Source organism: Mirounga angustirostris, unplaced genomic scaffold (genome assembly GCF_029215605.1).
Source record: "Mirounga angustirostris isolate CCGP_5_RB_7025 unplaced genomic scaffold, mMirAng1.0.hap1 SCAF_4, whole genome shotgun sequence".
Taxonomy (NCBI): domain Eukaryota; kingdom Metazoa; phylum Chordata; class Mammalia; order Carnivora; family Phocidae; genus Mirounga; species Mirounga angustirostris.
In genome coordinates this window covers 174,719,780-174,739,544 of record NW_026991712.1, presented here as the reverse complement: position 1 = coordinate 174,739,544, position 19,765 = coordinate 174,719,780, and the positions used below count along the sequence as shown (strand labels likewise).

Here is a 19,765-nt window from a genome sequence, read left to right as displayed (position 1 = left end):
GCTCTTTCACGAGGGCCCCAGCATGGAGCACCTACCAAGTGCCAGGCACTGGGCTGGGCTAGGAGTTTTATAGACATGAAAAAGACCTGCTCGTTCTCTGCCTCCAGGGAGCTCATAGTCTAATGGTGAACACATTCAAGCAAAGAAATGACCCGGAGACACGAAAATGCTTTAGTTAATGCAAATGGCTGTGGAACCCAGAGAAAAGTCACACCCTTCGGTGGCACAGTGTGGGGTCAGGGGGGCTCTAGTTCTGAGCCAGTTCTTTCATTTATTTTTTAATTTTAAAATTTATTTTTAGTAGTCTCTACGCCCAATGTGGGGCTCAAACTCACAATACCCAGATCAGGTGTTAACGTGCTCCATGGACTGAGCTAGACCTAGGGCACCCCAAGGCAGTTCTTTTAAAGGTATGAAGTTATTCACCAGGTAGAAATGCAGGGAAAGGGCCCCAGGTTTGGAGGGAGTTGGAGAGTTTAGGGAGACATAAGAAGCATAGAAGGGCATGCTGTCTGGAGAAAAAATACCCGTTCGGTGTGACTCGTGGTGCAAAGGACATGAGGTCACTTCGGCTCTCCCAGCCCTTGTCCCAAGAGCCACCTGCCCTCCCCCCAATTCTTACCATAACCAGCATCATGGTTTTCTCTGGGCAGAGAGCATCTACCCCCATCTTGCTGAAGTCAGGTTGACAGCCCTAAAGAGGGCCTGGGACCAGCCTGGGTTAGTCTGAAGGGAGATGCAGAGACAGGAAGGAGAATCCCGAGGGAGACAGAGGTCGAGGGGCCTGAGTGACAAGGGGCTCTGGAGGGCACACACAGTCCTGGGAACCACAGGCTGCCATGCTGCTGAGGCCTGGAAACACCTGTGTGTCCCCCATGCCCCTCCAGAGCATGAGAGGGGGCCTCCCGGAGGGGAGGGCAGAAATGGGGAGAGCTGGACTTCTCCCTGCTCCTCAGACTCAGGAAGCAGAGATGCAGGGAAAGCAAAGGGGGAGTTTCCAACCCCCGCCCAGGAGCCTCATTTCTCTGACAATGGCTCCCAGCAGCTAGGCTCTTAGAAGGGAAAGCACAAGAATCATCGTTGCTTGCTCGAGCCTGGAAGCAGCATCTCACCCTCCACATGCGGCTCTGGCCATGACCCTGAAATGCCAGGGCCAGAGTCGGGGGAGTGTGCTCTGTGTGCTCTGGCCCATGGTCTGGCATCTCCCTCCCCCATTGCCCAAGGCCACTGAGATAAGAGGCCCAAAAAAGGCTCCGGGAAAGGCCTGCCCGTGCTCATTAGAAGGAGTTCCAGGCATCCATCTTGCCCCAAGAGAATCCCTGCATTATCACTTGAATGTGTCCTTCAAGCACCCGCCCCCTCTCTCCTTAGCTGAGAAGCTGCTCCTGATCAGTTCAAACTTCCTCTGAGCTCCACACCCTGGATCTCACGTCCACTTGTTCTCCCACAAAGGTTTATTGAATTCCTATGGTTTGGTGGCTGCTGGGCTGGAGGGAGAATGCAGCAGGCCACATGGATGGCTGTCCACATGAGGCCTGGTGGGTGAGACAGACAGCAATAAGATGATCACAAAGCATCTGATTGCAGGGAGGGCGAGAGCTCTGAGGACAAAGTCCAGGAGGGCCTGAGAAAGAATGGCAGGGGAAGCCCAGGGAACCCTTGCCTGAACTCTGGGCTGAAAGCTGAGCTCCACGTGGAGTGGACGTGGGGGGCTGTACTTGGGCCGCTTCACCCACTAGTTCGTGTCCCAGTCGTCCCTGTTTCTTTGGCTGTACCCGGAGGGCACAGGGTAGCCCTCAGTAGCGTTTGCTCGAAGAACAGAGTCCAGTGTCACTTCTGACGAGGAAGGAGGCCATTTCTGGGCGTTGAGAGGGTGACGAGGTCAGTGCCTGACAGAGACTGGCACGGGGAGGAAATGAGGCAGGTGGGGCAGGAAGGGACAGGAGTGTAGGCCTCATCAGGAACTGACGTTCACACCCCCTGTATTCCCACACGGACATTGGCTGGGGCAGGAGCTCTGGGAGGTCAAGCTCCTCCATGCTCCCCTTGCTTCTCTCTGGTTCATGGAGCCCGCTGGGACAATCCCCAGCATATCCTCCTACCTCCTCTCCTTAGTCTTCTCCCATAGGATACCTATGGCCTGCAGGCACTGGGGGAACCCTGGGTGTGGAGTTTATAGAGCTAGTGTCTTGAACTACTTTGAGTTCAAATACCCTCTGGAGGGGCATCTGGGTGGCGCAGTTGGTTGGGCGTCTGACTTGGTTTCGGCTCAGGTCGTGTTCTCAGGGTTGTGGGATCAAGCCTCATATCAGGCTCCATGCTCAGTGCAGAGTCTGCTAGGGACTCTCTCCCCCTCTCCCTCTGCCCCTCCCCCACTAACATAAATAAATAAATCTAAAAAAAAAAACTAATATGCTCTGGAATATACAAATTCCTTAAAATTACCCATAAGGCCCTATATCATGCATTCTCAACAGGGATAATATTGTCCCCAAAGGGGGAGAGAATTAGCTCTTAGGGAGCAGAAACACCTTCCCTTTTGTGTGTACATACAGTACATTAACAGATATATAGCATTATCTTTTGTATTCTTCTTGGACAACACAGAAAAAATGGATAAACTCCCAGAAATATACAGCCTACCAAGACTAAATCATGATGAAATAGAAAATCTGAACAGACCAATTGCTAGTAAGGAGATTGAATTGGTCATCAAAAACCTCTCAACAAATAAAAGTCTAGGACCAGACAGCTTCACCGAGAGTTCTATCAAACATTCAACAAAGAGTTAATACCAATCTTTTTCAAACTCTTCCAAAAGACAGAAGAGGAGGGAATTCTTCTAAACTTATTTTACAAGGCCAGCATTACCCCGATACCAAAACCAAAGACACCACAGGAAAAGAAAATTATAGGCCAATATCTCTGATGAACACAGATGCAAAAATCCTCAACAAAATATTAGCACACAGAATTCAATAAACCATTAAAAGGATCATACACCATGATCGAGTGGGATTTATTCCAGGGATGCAAGGATGGTTCAGTGTTCACAAGTCAGTCAATGTAATGTACCACATTAACAAAATGAAGGATAAAAATCATATGATCAGCTCAATAGATGCAGAAAAGGCATCTGACAAAATTCAACATCCATTGATGATAAAAACTCTCAACAAAGTGGGTATAAAGGGAATGTATCTTAACATAGTAAAGGCCATATATGAGAAGCCCACAGCTAACATCATACTCAATGGTAAAAGCTTTTCCTCTAAGATCAGAAAAAAAGTAGGATGCCCACTCTTGCCACTTTTATTCAACATAGCACTGAGAGTCATAGAGCAATTAGTTAAGAAAAAGAAATAAAAGGCATCCAAATTAGAAAAGAAATAAAACTGTGACTATTTGCAGAGAACATGATATTATATACAGAAAACCCTAAAAACTCCACCAAAAACCTGTCAGAACTAATAAACAAATCCATTAAAGTTGCAAGATACAAAATCAATACACAAAAATCTGTTGCATTTCTATACACTAATAATGAACTATCAAAAAGAGAAATGAAGAAAACAATCCCATTTACAATTACATCAGAAAGAATAAAATACCTAAGAATAAATTTAACCAAGTAGGTGAAAGACCTGTATATTGAAAACTACAAGATATTAGTGAAAGAAACTGGAGAAGACACATAAATGGAAAGATATTCTGTGCTCAAAGATTGGAAGAGGCAATACTGTTAAAATGTCCATACTACCTGAAGCAAGGTACAGATTCACTGCAATCCTTATCAAATTCTGATGGCATTTTTTACAGAAATAGAACAACAGGGGCACCTGGGTGGCTCAGTCGGTTAAGCATCTGCCTTTGGCTCAGGTCATGATCTCAGTGTCCTGGGGTCAAGCCCCACACCATTGTCAGGCTCTCTGCTCAGCGGGGAGCCTGCTTCTCCCTCTGCCTCTGTCCCTCCCCCTGCTTGTGCTCTCTCTCTCAAATAAATAAAATCTTAAAAAAAAAATAAAACAAACAATACTAAAATTTGTGTGGAACCATAAAAGACCCTGAATAGGCACGGCAATCTTTTTTTTTTTTAGAGAGCTTTTATTTATTTATTGAGAGAGAGAAAGAGCACGAGCTGAGGGAGGGGCAGAGGGACAAGCAGACTCTGCTGAACATGGAGCTCAATGTGGGGCTCGACGTGGGGGGTGGGGTATTGATCCCAGCACCCTGCAATCACGACCTTACCAACTGAGCCACCCAGGTGCCCCTAGGCATAGCAATCTTAAGAAAGAACAACAAACGGGGCGCCTGGGTGGCTCAGTCGTTAAGCGTCTGCCTTTGGCTCGGGCCATGATCCCAGAGTCCTGGGATCGAGCCCCGCATCGGGCTCCCTGCTCCGCGGGAAGCCTGCTTCTCCCTCTCCCACTCCCCCTGCTTGTGTTCCCTCTCTCGCTGTGTCTCTCTCTGTCAAATAAATAAATAAAATCTTTAAAAAAAAAAAAAAGAAAGAAAGAAAGAACAACAAAGCTGGAGGCATCACACTCCCTGACTTCAAGCTATATTGCAAAGCTATAGTAATTAAGACGTTGTGGTATTGTCATAAAAACAGACACAGAGGGCGCCTGGGTGGCTCAGTCGTTAAGCGTCTGCCTTTGGCTCAGGTCATGATCCCAGGGTCCTGGGAACGAGTCCCACATTGGCCTCCCTGCTCCGCAGGAAGCCTGCTACTCCCTCTCCCACTCTCCCTGCTTGTGTTCCTGCTCTCGCTATCTCTCTCTGTCAAATAAACAAATAAAATCTTTAAAAAAAAATCTTAACAAAAAAAAGAAAAACACATTCAGAGATCAATGGAATAGGATAGAAAGAAATAAACTCATGCATATATTGCTAATTAATTTATGACTCAGGAGCCAAGAATATATGCCAGGGAAAGCACAGTCTCTTCTGTAAGCAGTGTTGGGAAAACTGGACAGCCACACTCAAAATGAAACTGGACCACTATCTCATGCCGTACACAAAAATGAACTCAAACTGGATTAAAGACTTGAACATCACACCTCAAGCCATAAAACTCCTAGAAGAAAACATAGTGGTGAGCTCCCTGACATCGGTCTTGCTAATGACTTTTTGAATTTGACACCAAAAGCAAAAGCAACAGAAGCAAAAATAAACAAGTGGGACTACATCAAGCTAAAAAACTTATGCACAACAAAGGAAACCATCAACAAGATGAAAAGACAACCTACCGAGTGGGAGAAAATATTTACAAATCATATGTCTGATAAGGGGCTAGTTTCCAAAATATATAAAGAACTCATACAACTCAACAGCAAAGAAAAAAATCTAATTAAAAGATGGGCAGACGATCTGAACAGACATTTTTCCAAGGAAGACATATAGACGGTCAACAGGTACATGAAAAGATGCTCTGTATCATTAGTCATCAAGAAATGCAAACCAAAACCACAGTGAAATATCACCTCACACCTGTTAGAATGGCTTGTGTCAAAAAGACAAGGAACAAATGTTGGCGAGGATGTAGAGAAAAAGAAACCCTTGTGTAATGTTGGCGGGAATGCAAATTGCACAGCCACTATGGAAAGCAGTATGGAGGTGCCTCAAAAAATGAAAAATAGAACTACCCTATGATCCTGTAATTCCACTTCTGGGTATTTACCCAAAGAAAACAAAAACACGAACTCAAAAACATATCTGGACCCCCATATTCACTGCAGCAGTATTTACAACAGCCAAGCTATTGAACCAACCTAAGTGCCCACTGATGGAGGAATGGATAAAGAAAATGTGGTGTATACGCAAAACACACCCACACACACACACACAGAGGAATATTATTTGTCCCTAAAAAGGAAAGAAATCTTGCCATTTGTAACAACATGAATGAACCTCGAAGATATTATGCTAAGTGAAGGAAGTTAGAGAAAGACAAATACTGTATAATCTTTTTTTTTAAGCTTTCACAATTTTTATTAAATCCTAATCTAATATAATGTATAATCGCTCTTATATGTGGAATTTAAAAATATATATATAACAAAAACCAAGCTCACAAAGCTATAGTAAAAAAAGATTAGTGATTGCCAGAGTTGGTGGGTAGGGGGTGAGAAAAATGGTGAGCTGTTTTTATTTCTTTAAATAAACGGAATTAAAAAAATAATATAAAACAGAAAAGAATTTTAGGGAGGGGGCAATAATGAAAAAGGGTTGAGAAACACCGCCCTCGACCTGGGCCTCCAGCTCCCATCTGCGTCCTGCCCCTCTCCCCCTTGCTCCCGTGCTCCTGCCACTGAGTTCACCGTCCTCCTGCTGGGCGTAAACCTCCTCCCACATCCACGTGCTCTATTCTCTCACAACTAATTCAAGTTTCTGCTCCAGTGTTCCTGCTCTGAAAGCCCATCCCTCCCGGACTGCCGTGGCCGCCGTGGCCTCCTCCCTTCCCAGCCCTGCATCCTACTTGATTCGTTTCAAAGTCCTAACTCTTCGCAACCGTCTTACTTATTTACTCATTTATTTGTTTACTGTCTGTCTCCCCTGCTGGAATGTAAGCTCCACAAGGAAAGGTTGTCTTATTGCTCACGCCACCCCAGCTCCTAATGATGTCTGGCACATAGCCAGTGTACCATACATAATTGTGGAACGAAGGAATGAATGACGGAATGTTCTGGGAGCTCCACAGAGAAAGATACCCATCACATCAGACTGAGGAGGAGGCTTTGATTCAAAGTGAAATCAGCCACATACAGTTTTCTCGTGAGGAAAACCTTGGTCTCCTTGGAGACCTCCCCGCTTGCATTTACATCCCAGAAGAAGGTTCCATGGGAGCAGGCTAGGAGCCATCAACAGCGCAGCTCCCAGGACTGACTGAGGCGGGGGCCACGTTTTGAATATGGTGGCACTTCCAGGGTCCCCAGGGTATGAAAATAATTTGGCAGCCCAGGGCCAGACAACAGGGCTCCCAACTGCCTGGGGTACTTCCTTGCAGGGCCCCTGAGTTCCAGAAACTTCCTCAGTCACTTCCCCAAAGTCCCAAAGAGGAAAGACACAGCCTACCATCTAATCGGCCCACTTCTTCCTCTGGGAGTTTTCGCTGGAACAACCTCTTCCACACCACTCTCTGGGAGGAAACAAAATCCCCAGCAGCTGGGCGGGCTGTGGGTATGGGGCTTCCTGTGAATTCTGCAGTCCCTGGGCTGTGGCAGCACCACCTGGCCAGAAGCATGTGGGACTCCACATCAGGGCAAGACCAGCCCTTGTTCTAGATAAAACCACAGACTCCGTGCAGGCAGTCACAGGCCTCAGGAGCCCCATCCTGTGAAGGGAAGTGGGGGAGCTGATAAACGAGGCACCTTCTTTCGCAGAGGAATGAAAATAATGTTAAGACCGTTACCATTATGATGCCTACTGCAGGCCCAGCCCTGGCTGAGCTCTTCTCAGCACCCCACCAGCACCCCGAGGTCAGACTATAACCCCATTTCACAGGGAAAGAAAACGAGGCCCAGGGAGAGGAACGAACTTGCCTAGGGAGGCAAAGCTAACACGTCACATGCTGGAATTTGAACTCAAGCATTCTCAGGCCTCCCTGAGAGAAGGAACTGCTTTCTCTGTGTGTGGGTGTGGCTGTGTGTGTGCATCTTGTTCTGAGTTTCCACCATCGAGTGCTATTAGCATCACGCCCAATTTATAGGCAAGAGGTTGAGTAATGTGTCCAAGGTCACACAAGTAAGTGGCTGAGGCCAGGACAGGGGCCTGAGCGCTCTCTGTGCTCCTTTCCTTTCCTGCAGGCTGGCTCGGAAAACTGGAGGTAGCACTAAAGCAGACCAGCCACCCCGGAGAAGCCCCTGGACACCCCCTGCCTTCCCCGGAACGGGAAAGATGGGCACACTGCTGCAGACATGGTACCGAACAGAAAGCATGGCGGACACGGATCTTGTCCAGAGGGTTTCCAATGTGCACGGGGAGAAGTAACGAAGCTAGACAGTGACTACTAGAAAAACAAATCAGAATAAAAGTACAAGAGATGGCACAGGGCTACATGATTAATTGCCAAGTCACTGACATGGACAAATTTAATGCTGATGGAATGATTCTGTCTCCATTTCTCCAGCAGACTGGCGCTGGGGTACAAGGAAGGGAGACCACAAATTCCTTGTAGAATCCATGATGCTCAAATTGTTATAAAAACCAGGCATTAATTTTGCATGCATTAATCTTGTACTAGAAAACATAGTAAAGGGGCGCCTGGGTGGCTCAGTCGGTTAAACGTCTGCCTTCGGCTCAGGTCATGATCCCGGGGTCCTGGGATCGAGCCCCATGTCAGGCTCCCTGCTCAGCGGGGAGCCTGCTTCTCCTTCTCCCTCCGCCTGCCACTCCCCCTGCTTGTGCTCTCTCTCTCAAATAAATAATCTTTTTTTTTTTTTTTAAAAAGGAAAGAAAACATAGTACACAGGACGGACACATAAAATGCAACTGTAGCTCGAGCCCAGAGAAGCCCTTTGGTGGCCCCAGAGGGCATCACAGAGGAAGCAGGTTTGAGAAGAGTCCTGCAGGATAGGAAGGGGGTGAGGCAGGTAGTCTAGATGGCAGATTAGTCTGTGTTAAGAGCACGAGCTGGAAAGCCTGAGGGGAGGCCCAGCCTAGGGGTGAGAGGTGCAGCTGCATCCTTGCCCTGATGAAGTGAGGCCACACTCTTGTCTCCCCAAGGCCCCCGAGGCCGAAGCCAGCGACCTGGGTGAGGCAGCTCTGCTCGTGCAGCTGAGGTCGTGTCTCCCAGCCACTGGGCTACAAGGATGGGCCACAGTGGCACTTGGCAGAGTTCAATCCACCAGCGACAGATCTGTCTGGATTTCCCCTGAGAGGGTCCCTGTGAACTCACCTTTCAGAGAAAGGAGTGGCTCGTCTGAGGCCCTGCAGCCGGCTGGTGGTAATAGCTGTTCTACCTGGCCTGGTCACACAGTCCTCACCAGCACTCTGAACATTCCTTCTCCTGCCAGAGAAGCCCACCCCAGGCCAGCCTGGACAGCCTGGGGAGCCCCCGGCACGCTGCAACCCCCACCAGCTCCAGCCCTCCCCCCTCTCCCGCGAGGCCTGCTGGCTGACTCCTATGTTTTGGGGAAGCTGAAACAAGCCTGGCCTTGAGCCCAGGAATGCACTGGCCCGTGTTCCTGCATTTTTTGTCACCCACTCACCTGCCTCCTGCCCCTTCAGGGGTTTCCAGGTGCCAAAGTCCCAGGTATCAAGGCCCACAGGTGAGGGGCCATTTCCAGACTAGTTCCCAGGGTGAGCCTGGCAGGGAGGGGACTCCAGGATACGCCTTCTGGGGAAGCTCCTGGTCAGTATGACCTGGGGCTGACCTCACCTACTATGTTCATCAGGCCCTGGTCAGATCCCATCTCAACTGGAGAGCTTAATCAAGCAGCTCCTGGGGAAAGGAGGTTGGTGAATCATGCTTCTGGGCCGCTCTGTGGCCTCTGCATGGTGAAGCTGACTCAGGGAAGTCGGCAGAAAAAGAGTGTAAGTTTGAGGTCCCATAGCTCTGGGGCTAAATCTCAGCTAAGTCTCATCACTTCCTTCCTGTGAGTCTTATCTGTACAATGGGGATATACATCCACGGCTCCAATAAAATAATACAAGTAAACAGCCTAGCATGGTCATGGATATGCTGTACCTCCTTCCCTGATAACTAGGTCCACATCAGTGCCTCTATGAGAAATAATCAATAATTAGGCTTTCTTCGACCACCTCACTAATCCTTAGAACATCCCCACTCAATGCTCTGAGTTAGTTCCCACCTTAGAGACGAAGAGCTGAGGAGCCTGGGTGGTCTGTCTGCGGTCACACAGCTTGTCAGGGAGAGGGCTGGGCTGGAGCTCACGCGGTACACCGAGCAGGGTGGCTGTGCTTTGCCGAGCCCCTACTAGGTGCCAGGTTCTGTGCTAGGCACACGGGCCTCGCACATACAAGCGGGTACTCACGGCAACCTTGCGTTTGATGGCACTATTATCCCCATTTTATAGATAATGGAACTAAGCTGGAGAGGAGCCAGGTTACTTGTCCAAGGCCACACGAGTGAGAAGCTAGCGTGCCAGGGCTGCCTGACTTCAAAACCCTGCAGTCTGGCCTCCTGCTCCCACCAGACCCCGGTCCCAGGGGCAGGGGCTCCAGTGCATGGTTCTGGCTGTCCCGCGCCCAGCTCAGCACAGCTCCCACCTACACCTTGACCCTCAGGGACGGGATGGATGTAAGGCCAGAGGCCAGGACTGGAGCCCACTCCTCCTGGGCCCTGCCAGCTAGCCAGCTGGCCAGCTGGGGGGCAGGTCAGGGGGAAGGACTCAGTCCTGGCAAAGACCCCAGGTCCTCGTTGGAGCAGGATCCGCGGGTACCACACACAAGGGCCAGTCCTGGGCCTAACTGGAAAGTTAGAGGGCCCGTCTGCCTGTCTTCTCCACCCCCTCTCGGTGCTAACTGCTCCCCAGGGCTGGAGCCCCCCTCCATTCAGGACTGGTAGTGTCTCCTCAGCAGAGTCCCTTAACTTCTCTGAGCCTGTTTCCTTAGCTATAACATGCGAACAATAGTTCCTGAGCCCCAGGGAGGTTGTGAGGATCAAGGAGGCAGTGGATAGAAAGTAGCAAGTAGCATCCACTCAACAAACATCAGGCTCTTCCCCTCCTCCCTTCAGATCCCCAGGCGCCACGCTGCCAGCAGGGTGGGAGGGGGGCCACGCGTGCCCGTCTATCTCGAGGAGGTGGTGTGAGATGGGGAAAGGACACATGGCCCGGACAGAGTCAGACAAGTCCCAGCTGTGCCACCTGCTAGCCTGTCTCCAGAACGGCTCTGGACCCCAGTGTCCTCATCTCTCAAATGGGACAAACGATACCTTCCTCGCTCCTGCCCTACAGGATCAAACAGGATGACATCCACAAAAAGCTCTGTAAACTGTAAAGTGCTGCACGAAGGTCAAAGGTGAGCAACAGCCATAACACTCGAATGCACAGCAGCCGGCATGATACGCCAGGCCCAGGCAACGCACCTTAAATACATTTTTCCCATTTTATTCTCATAACCTGGGGGAGGCCCGGTACCCAACGCACTGACGAGAGGAGTCCTGAGGGGTCATGTCGTTGACCTGAGATCACACAGTAAGTGGCGGAGGTAGGGTGTGAACCCAGGTCCCTGGTGGCCGAAGGAGAGGCTCTGCCCCATCTTGTCATCCTACTTGTCATTATTCCTTTTTTTTAAACTTAATTTAATTAATTTATTTTTTAAAGATTTTATTTATTTATTTGACAGAGAGAGAGAACACAAGCAGGGGGAGTAGGAGAGGGAGAAGCAGGCTTCCCGCCGAGCAGGGAGCCCGATGCGGGGCTCGATCCCAGGACCCTGGGATCGTGACCCGAGCCGAAGGCAGACGCTTAACCCACTGAGCCACATAGGTATCCCTTGTCATCCTACTTGGACTGTCCTCCGCTTTGGTTGTTGGTCCCTGCCAAGGCTGTCTTCAGGTGCTGGAGAAGGGACATCCCTGAGTTCCAGTCTGGCTACCCCAGACATATTTGCCTGTTAAGCTTCTAGTTCTGAAATGAAAGGCTCTGTCCCCTTTCAAAGGTGCCTAGATAACATAAAGCAGGCAGTGCCCTTGCTGTTCCGGACAGCCCTCCCTTGAGCATTGATCCTCAGGGAGACTAGCCCCAGGCTAGGCTGCAGGGAATAGAGAGAATGGTGGACGGGTCTTACCCAGCAGCCGTGCCCCTCCCCCTCCTGGACCCGGGGCTGGGGTCGGAAAGAAAGGAGAGGTCGCCTAACCTGGTTTGCTCATTTCCACTGTCCTCTAAAAGACACAGTTGCCTGAAATTGCAATTGTCAAATTGGTAGCTCTTCCTGTCTCGTAGGAAGGTTTCTGGTTTCTGTCCCTTTGAGAAGATTTGTCCCCTTTGGGGTATCTTCAGATATTTTACGTACTTTTGAGTATCTTGCAGGTTTTTAAAAAACTTAGTAAGGATTTGTTGAATCTAAGTTCTGTCACTGATGGCTTTTCATGATCTAGCCTCTCCCAGCATTTAGGGTCCCAGGATGGGGCCGGGGCAGCAGGAGAGGGATGGAGAAGGTCCTGGCTGCCAAGGGGCTCAAGTCAGGACCTCTATTTGTTGTTGTGGGTATTGTGAATTCACGCGGTGGACGACCCCAACGGGCAGGTGTTAATTCAACAAACAATAACCGGGGATAACCCTGCAAACAAGACAGACATGGGGCTCTAATCTAAGGATAAAACCACCAACGCCAAGGTCAACTAGAGGTGCTGAAGGCCTAACAAGGTGCAAAGAGAAGACCTTTAACTTAGACGGTTTATCGTGCAAGTCCAATCGGCGCGAGGCCATGGGATGTTCCTGCCTGCAGTGGACAACCCTCCAATAAACTTGTTATAACTTTCATCTGCTCACAACCCTAAAATCCGATCAAGTGTGCTCAGCGTTGACTCCCTTGGCTCACAACTTTCAGAGCTCACCGTCCATGCCGGGCAAAACCAGGCCACAGCTTGAAGTCGCAGCAGCAAGGACCACAGTGACCAGGGCTTAGTACCTCCCTGTGCCACACAAACCGTGCGAACCCTTTACACGTGTGCTTCACGGTTCTCAAAACTCTCAAGCTTGGGTAGTCGTAGTCCCAGTGAAAAAAAATTTGTTTTAAATTGACGTATAGTTGACACAGCACATTATATTAGTTTCAGGGGTACCACACGGTGCTTCCACAAGCCCAGACGCTGTGCCCTGCTCACTGCAAGTGCCACGAGCGCCTGTCACCACACGATGCAATCACACCACCACTGACTGCACCACCTAGGCTGTGCCTTGCTTCCCTGTGTATTAGTCCCATTTTTGTAGAGACTGAGGCTCAGAGACAAGTAACTTACTTGTCTGACAAGTAACTTACAATGACTGACGGGTTCACCTACTCCAAAGCCTCTGGTTTTCCCTTTCTGTCAAGCGATTCCTTTCACCAGACCTGAGCAGGTGGGTCCAGCTGGCTGCTCTCCTCTGCGGCTCGTTCACGGGGCTCCCTGCGGGGTGCTTACCAAGGAGGTGCTTGATGATGGCTTGGTTGTGTTCCCAGAGGTTGCTGAAGGTCCCCCAGCGTGAGTGGCCATCAGGCACGGGGTTGGCTTTGATCCAGCCACCACAGGCGTAGGTGAAGAAGTCCTGGCAGGGGTCCACCGTGGGGTCCATGGAACTCAAGATGGAGCTGGTCACTGAGACGCAGGCCTCACTTAGGCACACCGTGGGGGTTCCTGGCAGGGGTCAAGGACAAGAGGCCAGTGAAGGGCAGGGAGAAGGCTGTGGGAATATAGCATGAGTGGCCTGGGGTGCCATGCCCCTGCCCCAGCCCTGACCAAACAGATCTGGAGCTGGATGGTCGCTAGACTTCTACCGAGAAATGATTTCAGTAGATTTACAATTTCCTGGCTTGTAAAGTAAGACTTCTGTTTAGCTGCCTCAAGTCCTTTCTGTGGCTTGAAAAGTACCCAGAACCAAGGTGTTTCTCTTAATCAGTCCTTCCTTCCACAAATATTCACTGGGTTTTTTTTTATTATTCCCTGATGCTCAACAAATTGATTCACTTGTTCATGCATTCATTCATTCAACAAAATAATAACTGAGTATCTTCCAGGTTCTTTACCAAGTGGTGATTGTGTGTGTGTGTGTGTGTGTGTGGTGAGGGATATAAAAGGCATAGTCCTTTCCTTCAAGAGCTAATAATTTAGCTGGAGAGACAGACGTTTTATAAGAAAAGTTAAATAACAACCGGAGGAGAAATGTCTGTCATTCTGCAAACATAAATTGACTGTATTTAGTCCACGACAAAAGGGTGATGCAGACAATTTGGTGCCAGGACTTAGGGCAAAGGACAGCCTATAATGAACAGAAGAAACTATGAAAGATCATTCCCTCTGAGTACAGGGCAGGAGTGTTATCTCACTGACTCTCAAATAAAAATGAAACAAACTCAACAGACCATTTTGCTTAAGTCATTTTTATATACAAGGAAACTGAGGCACAGAGTAGCTAAGTAGCTTGTTCAATGGCCAATGGGGCACAAGCCCCATCCTCTCTCCACTCTGTCTCCTATGAGCCTGGAGAGGCGCTATCCCAGTGGTAACAGGTGGGCCCTGGGCGGCCCCATCTGTCAGGTGCCTCCCCGAGGAGGGATTCCGGTTGTCGGTGCAGGTGGGCAGTGGGGAGGGCTGCCAAATACTACAAGTGCCCCCCCATGAATCCACTTCCTCTGAGCCGGTTCTCACAGGACATGGGGCAGAGGCGATGAGGGCTCTTGGAAGGCCAGAGGCAAGAAGAGGGGCCGGACTCCTGTCTCGGGGTTGGTCAGTGGGCTCCAGCAAAGGAACCAAATTGCACAGCCTTGACAGGGGCCCAGCCCAAGGTGGTGGGAGATCCAGCCTCGTGACTAGGAACGCAGGCCCAGCCAGGGCCCTGGCTGACATAGGCAACAACAGGGACTTGACTCACATTTGTTATCTCACTCAGGCCTGACTGCAGACATCAGATACAGGTGTGATGCCCAGACTAAAGAGGGGGAGATGGAGGCTCTGTGTGCATGAACAGAGCCGGGCCACACGGCCGAGTGGGAGAGCCGAGGCTGAAGTAGCTCTGGCCTGCTGCAGCTACTCCAAGGCCGGGTTCCCTCTGTTTTCCCTCTCCCTCTCCTTGCCGGTCCCATCGGGGGCTGGGGTGGCCCTTCTGGCAAGTTCAGCGTCCCTACCGCACAGGGAGGTGTGTGGCAGGGCAGGGGCTGGAGGCTCTTAGACCTGGGTTCAGATCCCAGTTTTCTGATTCTGGCTGTGGGCCTTGGGCAGGTGACCTCCTCTCCCCGAGCCTCGGTTTCCCCATCTAGAAGCGAGGAAGCACAGCAGGCCTGATGTCACAGTGACGGCGGACGCCTTCGTGGCTGGGCCCGACGTCCCCAGGCCAACCTTCAGAAAGCAGGAAAGGATGCACAGTTCTGGCAGGGGAACACGGCACCAGCCCGGGCTGGGGTGGCCTGTGGGCTTTTTCACGTCGGATGACGGGCACAACGTCTGGCAGGCTGACGAAGGGCTTAGAGGAGTCTCACGGCAGCACAAAAACCAAGGTAGCTTTGAGGGGATTACTTGTTTGGAGCGGACTGTACAACAGTCACAAATTACTGAGCTGGCAGGCTCGAAAACAGAAAGGAACTGGCAGGGCTCCGGTGCCATTTAAGCATCTCCATAGAAGGCCATCTCAAGCCGAGCTGCACGGCCCACTCCCCAACTGGGGAAATGTACCAGAATCTTCAGGGTGGGAGGAAGAGGATTTCTGTGTAGCTTTAAAAAACCTATTCACTATTATGAGAGAGCTTCATATTTGGGAAGGGAAAAGAATACCTATTGTTTTTATACCGCAAACTGCAGGAAGTTGGGCTTGACCAAACCTTGGCTGTTGGGAATGCCCGGAGACAGACTGCAAGAGGGTTGTCTTCAGGGAACAAGGCCTGTCAGAAACAGCGTGTGTGTGCGTGAGACAGGGAGGGATTTGGATTGATTGATTCCTGAGGTTATCATAAGGGGACTGGGATTTAAAAACAAAACAAGAAACCAGCCTCCTGAGAGGCCTGATGGGTCACTAAGCTCCCAAGCTGCTAAGGTACAGGGCAAGGCACCGAGGTGGTACTTAAGCAATGCTTGGTTGTTTAACCGCTTAGTGCTCGGTAAATCCTTTACCAGCTATTCCTGACCCGGGAGGGACTTAACACATATTTGATCAATTACTTGTTTCCAGGCCCCCCTCATCAACATGGAGGTCAACACCTTCAAAACTCGGCCCAGGCTCCAACTCCTCGGGGAAACTTTCCCAGACCCTCATTCCTCGCTGGGCCCCTCGGTTGGCTGCCTGGCCGTGTGCTCTCTGAGGGCAGAGTATGCTGTGTCGTGGCTGTCCCCCTGTCCCCCTCCCCGACTGGAACATGAGCTTGAGGGTAGGGCCAGCACCTTACTTGCATTTCTATTTCCTTGGCCCAGCATGTACTTGGCACCTAGCAGCGGTCCAGTATGTGTGTGTTGAATGAGTGAGTGAATGAAATGAGCTTTGTCCAGCACTTGGGCACCATTTGCAGAGGGAGAAAATATTTCTTCCTTTGAGGATGTGCATGACCAGTCGAGAAGCAGGAACAGCCAAAATCTAGTTCACAGATGCTCGTCTGCATGGTGCTGGGCCCCAACGCTGAGTAAGTCACTTAAGAATATTTTCTGGGAGAATCTGTGTGTTTTACTGCTGCTGTCTGTAAAGCGCCTGCAAGTCTCTGGAAAGGGGGTGCAGTGGGAAAGTAGACAAATATGTATTTAGGGGCCCAGACAAGACTTTGAGACGGGTCTTCCAGAATCATTGGAGAATGTGCTTTGACTAGCCTGATGTCTGCTCAGGCGTGGCCAATGTCAGCACCTGCTGACAGTCATGAGGTTACTGTCAGTTTCTGGGGTGGCCACTAGGGTGGTCCCGGGCCAAGGCAGCCAATGAAGACACATGGATTGGCTCAGGGCTCATGAGATCTTCGGCCCAGAGTCACCCGGGGGGAGAGTTCCTTTCATCCTGGTCCAGGCTGGGGAAACCTCTTCTGCAGCCCACAGGGGGCCGGGATGATAGAGGCTGAAGCAAGGCTGCTCCCTGTGCTTCCCCACCCCCCCGTGGGCGCGAGCACTAGGACCCAGCCCTTGGGGGCTCCCTTCTGGTTTCTGGGAGCTCCCGGGGCAGGCTCAGAGCAACTCTGGCTGCTGGAGTGCCTGACACAGGCGGACGTAAGGATGACTGAGGGGAGGTCCTGCCCTCTCTCCAGACCCTCAAACTCCTTCCCCCTCCGAGTCTAGCATGGCCACCCATGCAGGCCAGCGACTTTATAGTGGGGAAGCCTCGGTGAAGCCTGGGATCACGGGAAGGGTCATAATCTCTCTGATGGGATGAGTGACCAGGTGACCGAGTTGGTGGGGTTGGACCCTGAGCAAAGGCCCCAGAAGCTGCTCCACCAGATGGACCACCTGCCATCGGAAAGCTAGATGTTGGGGCACAAGGGTGTGAGAGATCCTGGAATTGGCCAGACCCCCCATCCTTGTTGTTTAACTTGGCTCTGCCCTTTCCAGGTCCACAAGTGCTTACTGAACATCAACTCTGCACGAGGTACTCGGCTGGATACTCTCAGCCAGACACAGAGAGCCAGCCTCAGACGCCAACAGCAGGACTGGCTGGGCCCCGTCATACTGCTAAACAAGGCTGGACCCAGAGATGTGACTACAACGTGTACAGATTAGGCACACAGAGGCCAGCTGGGCCACGGCAGGACCGCTCCTCTGGAGGTTCTAACACACAGGGGCACCCCAATGACAAAGGCGTTGCAATCCAGCTGCCCCCTCCCTTGTGCACCAGCCACGTAACCTTGAGCAAGTCACCTAGGCTCACCGCCTCAGCTTCCTCAGATGCAAAAAACCACACCTCATTGGGTTGCTGTGAGGAGGAAACAGGATTATGTTTGTAAAGAAGAGGTGTGGTATTTGGTCCATGGAAAGTATTAAGTAAACAGAAGCTATTATTGTTATTTTGTTGGAACTAAAGATGGCGGACGGTGCAAGACTGTGAGTCTCATCAGCTCACCTCCTCACAATAATAGCACCCAGAGCTAAGATTCAAGAAGTCCCAGGAGGCACCAGCTATGTGATAGACATTATCTCTAATCCTCAGGGCCAGCCCCAAATCGGGCACCATTTTCCCCATTCACAGAGAGAAGACAGAGGCTCTGGGAGACGAAGTGACTTGCCCGAGGTCACACAGACAATAAATTGCTGGGCCAGGGTTTGTTTGGACTCATGTCCCAAACCTCTACACCACCCACACTGTCCAGCTCCCATGTTTCAGTCCATCTCGGCACCGAGCCGTCCGGACCTCGCTCTCTCCTTGGCCCTGGAGGCCAGCCCTGGCTTGAGCAGGGAGGCCCTCTGGCCCAGGTGGACAGAGCCGAGGGCAGGAGTGAGCCAAGCCCACGACAAAACACAGAGGCACCTACTTGTCCGGTATTGAACGCCCAGTGCTGCCAAGCAGGCCACCAGTCCTGCCGCCAGAAGCGCCACCAGCACCACCAGCCGCTTCTCCACCTGGGTCCGCGCAGCCCAGCACCTCTGGCCACTCCGGGGGCTGCGGAAGTTCACCTGCAGGGAAGGGGGCAGGAAGGGTGGGGAGGACGTGAGCCCAGGGCCCCCCTTCCCCAGGAGCAAGGGGCTCCGCGGCAGGCCCAGGCCCCGGGGAGCCATCAGGGCCGCCCCCCTGCCTCAGGGGTGGTCCGGTTCCCACAGAATCGGTCCTAATCCAGGAAAGGAACTGCCACCCTGCTCAGCAGCTCGGATTAGCTCCTAAACACCAGACTCAAGCAGCTCAACCCAGCCGGACTTGTGTTTTTTGTGTTACCCGATACGGGTAGAAGGGAAAAAAAAGAACAGCTTTTCCCTGTTTCTCCAGCAAGGAGTTCAAAAAAGAACAGGATGTTTGGACTTGCAGGCATCCAGTGAGCATCCAGCTGGGCTGTTCTCAGAGCCCCCACACCAGCAGGCCAGGATGTTATAGCCACAGCTCCTACTTCCCAGGAGTGCGGACATCCTTTGCTCATTACACCCTCATGGTCCCATGAGGGCTGTGTTATTAGTTCTCTTTTACAGATGAGGAAACAAGTTCACAGAGGTGAGGCCCCTGCCTCTTGTCACACAGCTAAATGGGGAGAGCTGGGATTTGAACCCAAGTCTGTTGATTCTGGAGGCCACCAGGGGATCAGAGACGGGCATCTGGGAGATGTCAGGGGAGATGCAATGGAGAGGGAGCTCCATTCAGGCAGGTCCTCAAAGGGAGGAAAAATGTCCCCAGCCTAACAGTCTAGCTAAACAGGAAGGGAGGCACAATGAGAGGAAGTAGAGGGCGTGGCGGGGCCCTCGGGGCTGAGGAGGGACATACTGGCCTACGGCACTCAGAGCCCTCAGCCCAGGCCTTCACACCCGAGGCCAGTTCAGGGCTCTCCTCCATTGCAAGAGGTGCTTCCTGCAAAAGCCTGGGCCACAGGACAGGAGAGGTCCCTGAAGGTGGGGCTCGGCTCAGTGACACTGCGGTCATGTGCCACCATGGTGGAAATACCAAGAGGAAGACAGACTCCCTTGCTTTCCGCTGCTCACAGTCCAGCAGGAAGGCAGATAAAGAAACAGACTGGGGTGGAGGGTGGGTGGGGTCCAGTCAGGGAAGGCTTCCTGGAGATGGGGATGCCTGGGCTGGGTCTTGAGGAATAAGTAGGAGCTGGCCAGGTGAATGGGGAAGGAAAGGGGAGAGGAGGCAAGGTCTAGATCCTATGGGGCCCTTTAGCCCCTTTAAAGAACGTGGACTTCTTCTGGAGGGCTGGGATGACATAGATTGGATTTGCCCCTTTGGAAAGACCAAGGTGCAGGGAATAAGGCTTGTTGGGGTGTGGGCATGCAGGGCAGTGACCCACAGCTGCCAGGGGAGATGAGGAAACTCAGACTCTGACCTGCAAGTGCCCCCCCAAAAGCTGAGGGGGTGCCTGTCCCCGGGAGCCAGGTCACAGCCCTCAGGGAGCCTCATGCTGACACGTGGGAATCTGAGGTTGGTCACCTTAGGGAAGGGCGCCACGCAGCCTCATGGTCACCACTGCGTAATTTCTGGGCAGGAAATGAATGGGA

General features: G+C 51.3%; 1 protein-coding gene across 3 annotated transcripts in view; it reads right to left on the bottom strand.

Annotated features, from left to right (window-relative positions):
* The window catches only part of ECE1 (endothelin converting enzyme 1), a 113,236-nt gene that overhangs the window by 31,470 nt on the left and 62,001 nt on the right, over positions 1-19,765 (bottom strand). For all 3 annotated transcript variants that reach the window (XM_045898518.3, XM_045898519.3, XM_045898516.3), the window contains 2 exons: positions 18,097-18,238; positions 13,091-13,303 (listed from right to left, as the gene is read on the bottom strand). In XM_045898518.3, coding sequence (XP_045754474.1) covers positions 13,091-13,303; positions 18,097-18,238 — 355 coding nt within the window. The remainder of the gene's footprint in view (positions 1-13,090; positions 13,304-18,096; positions 18,239-19,765) is intronic.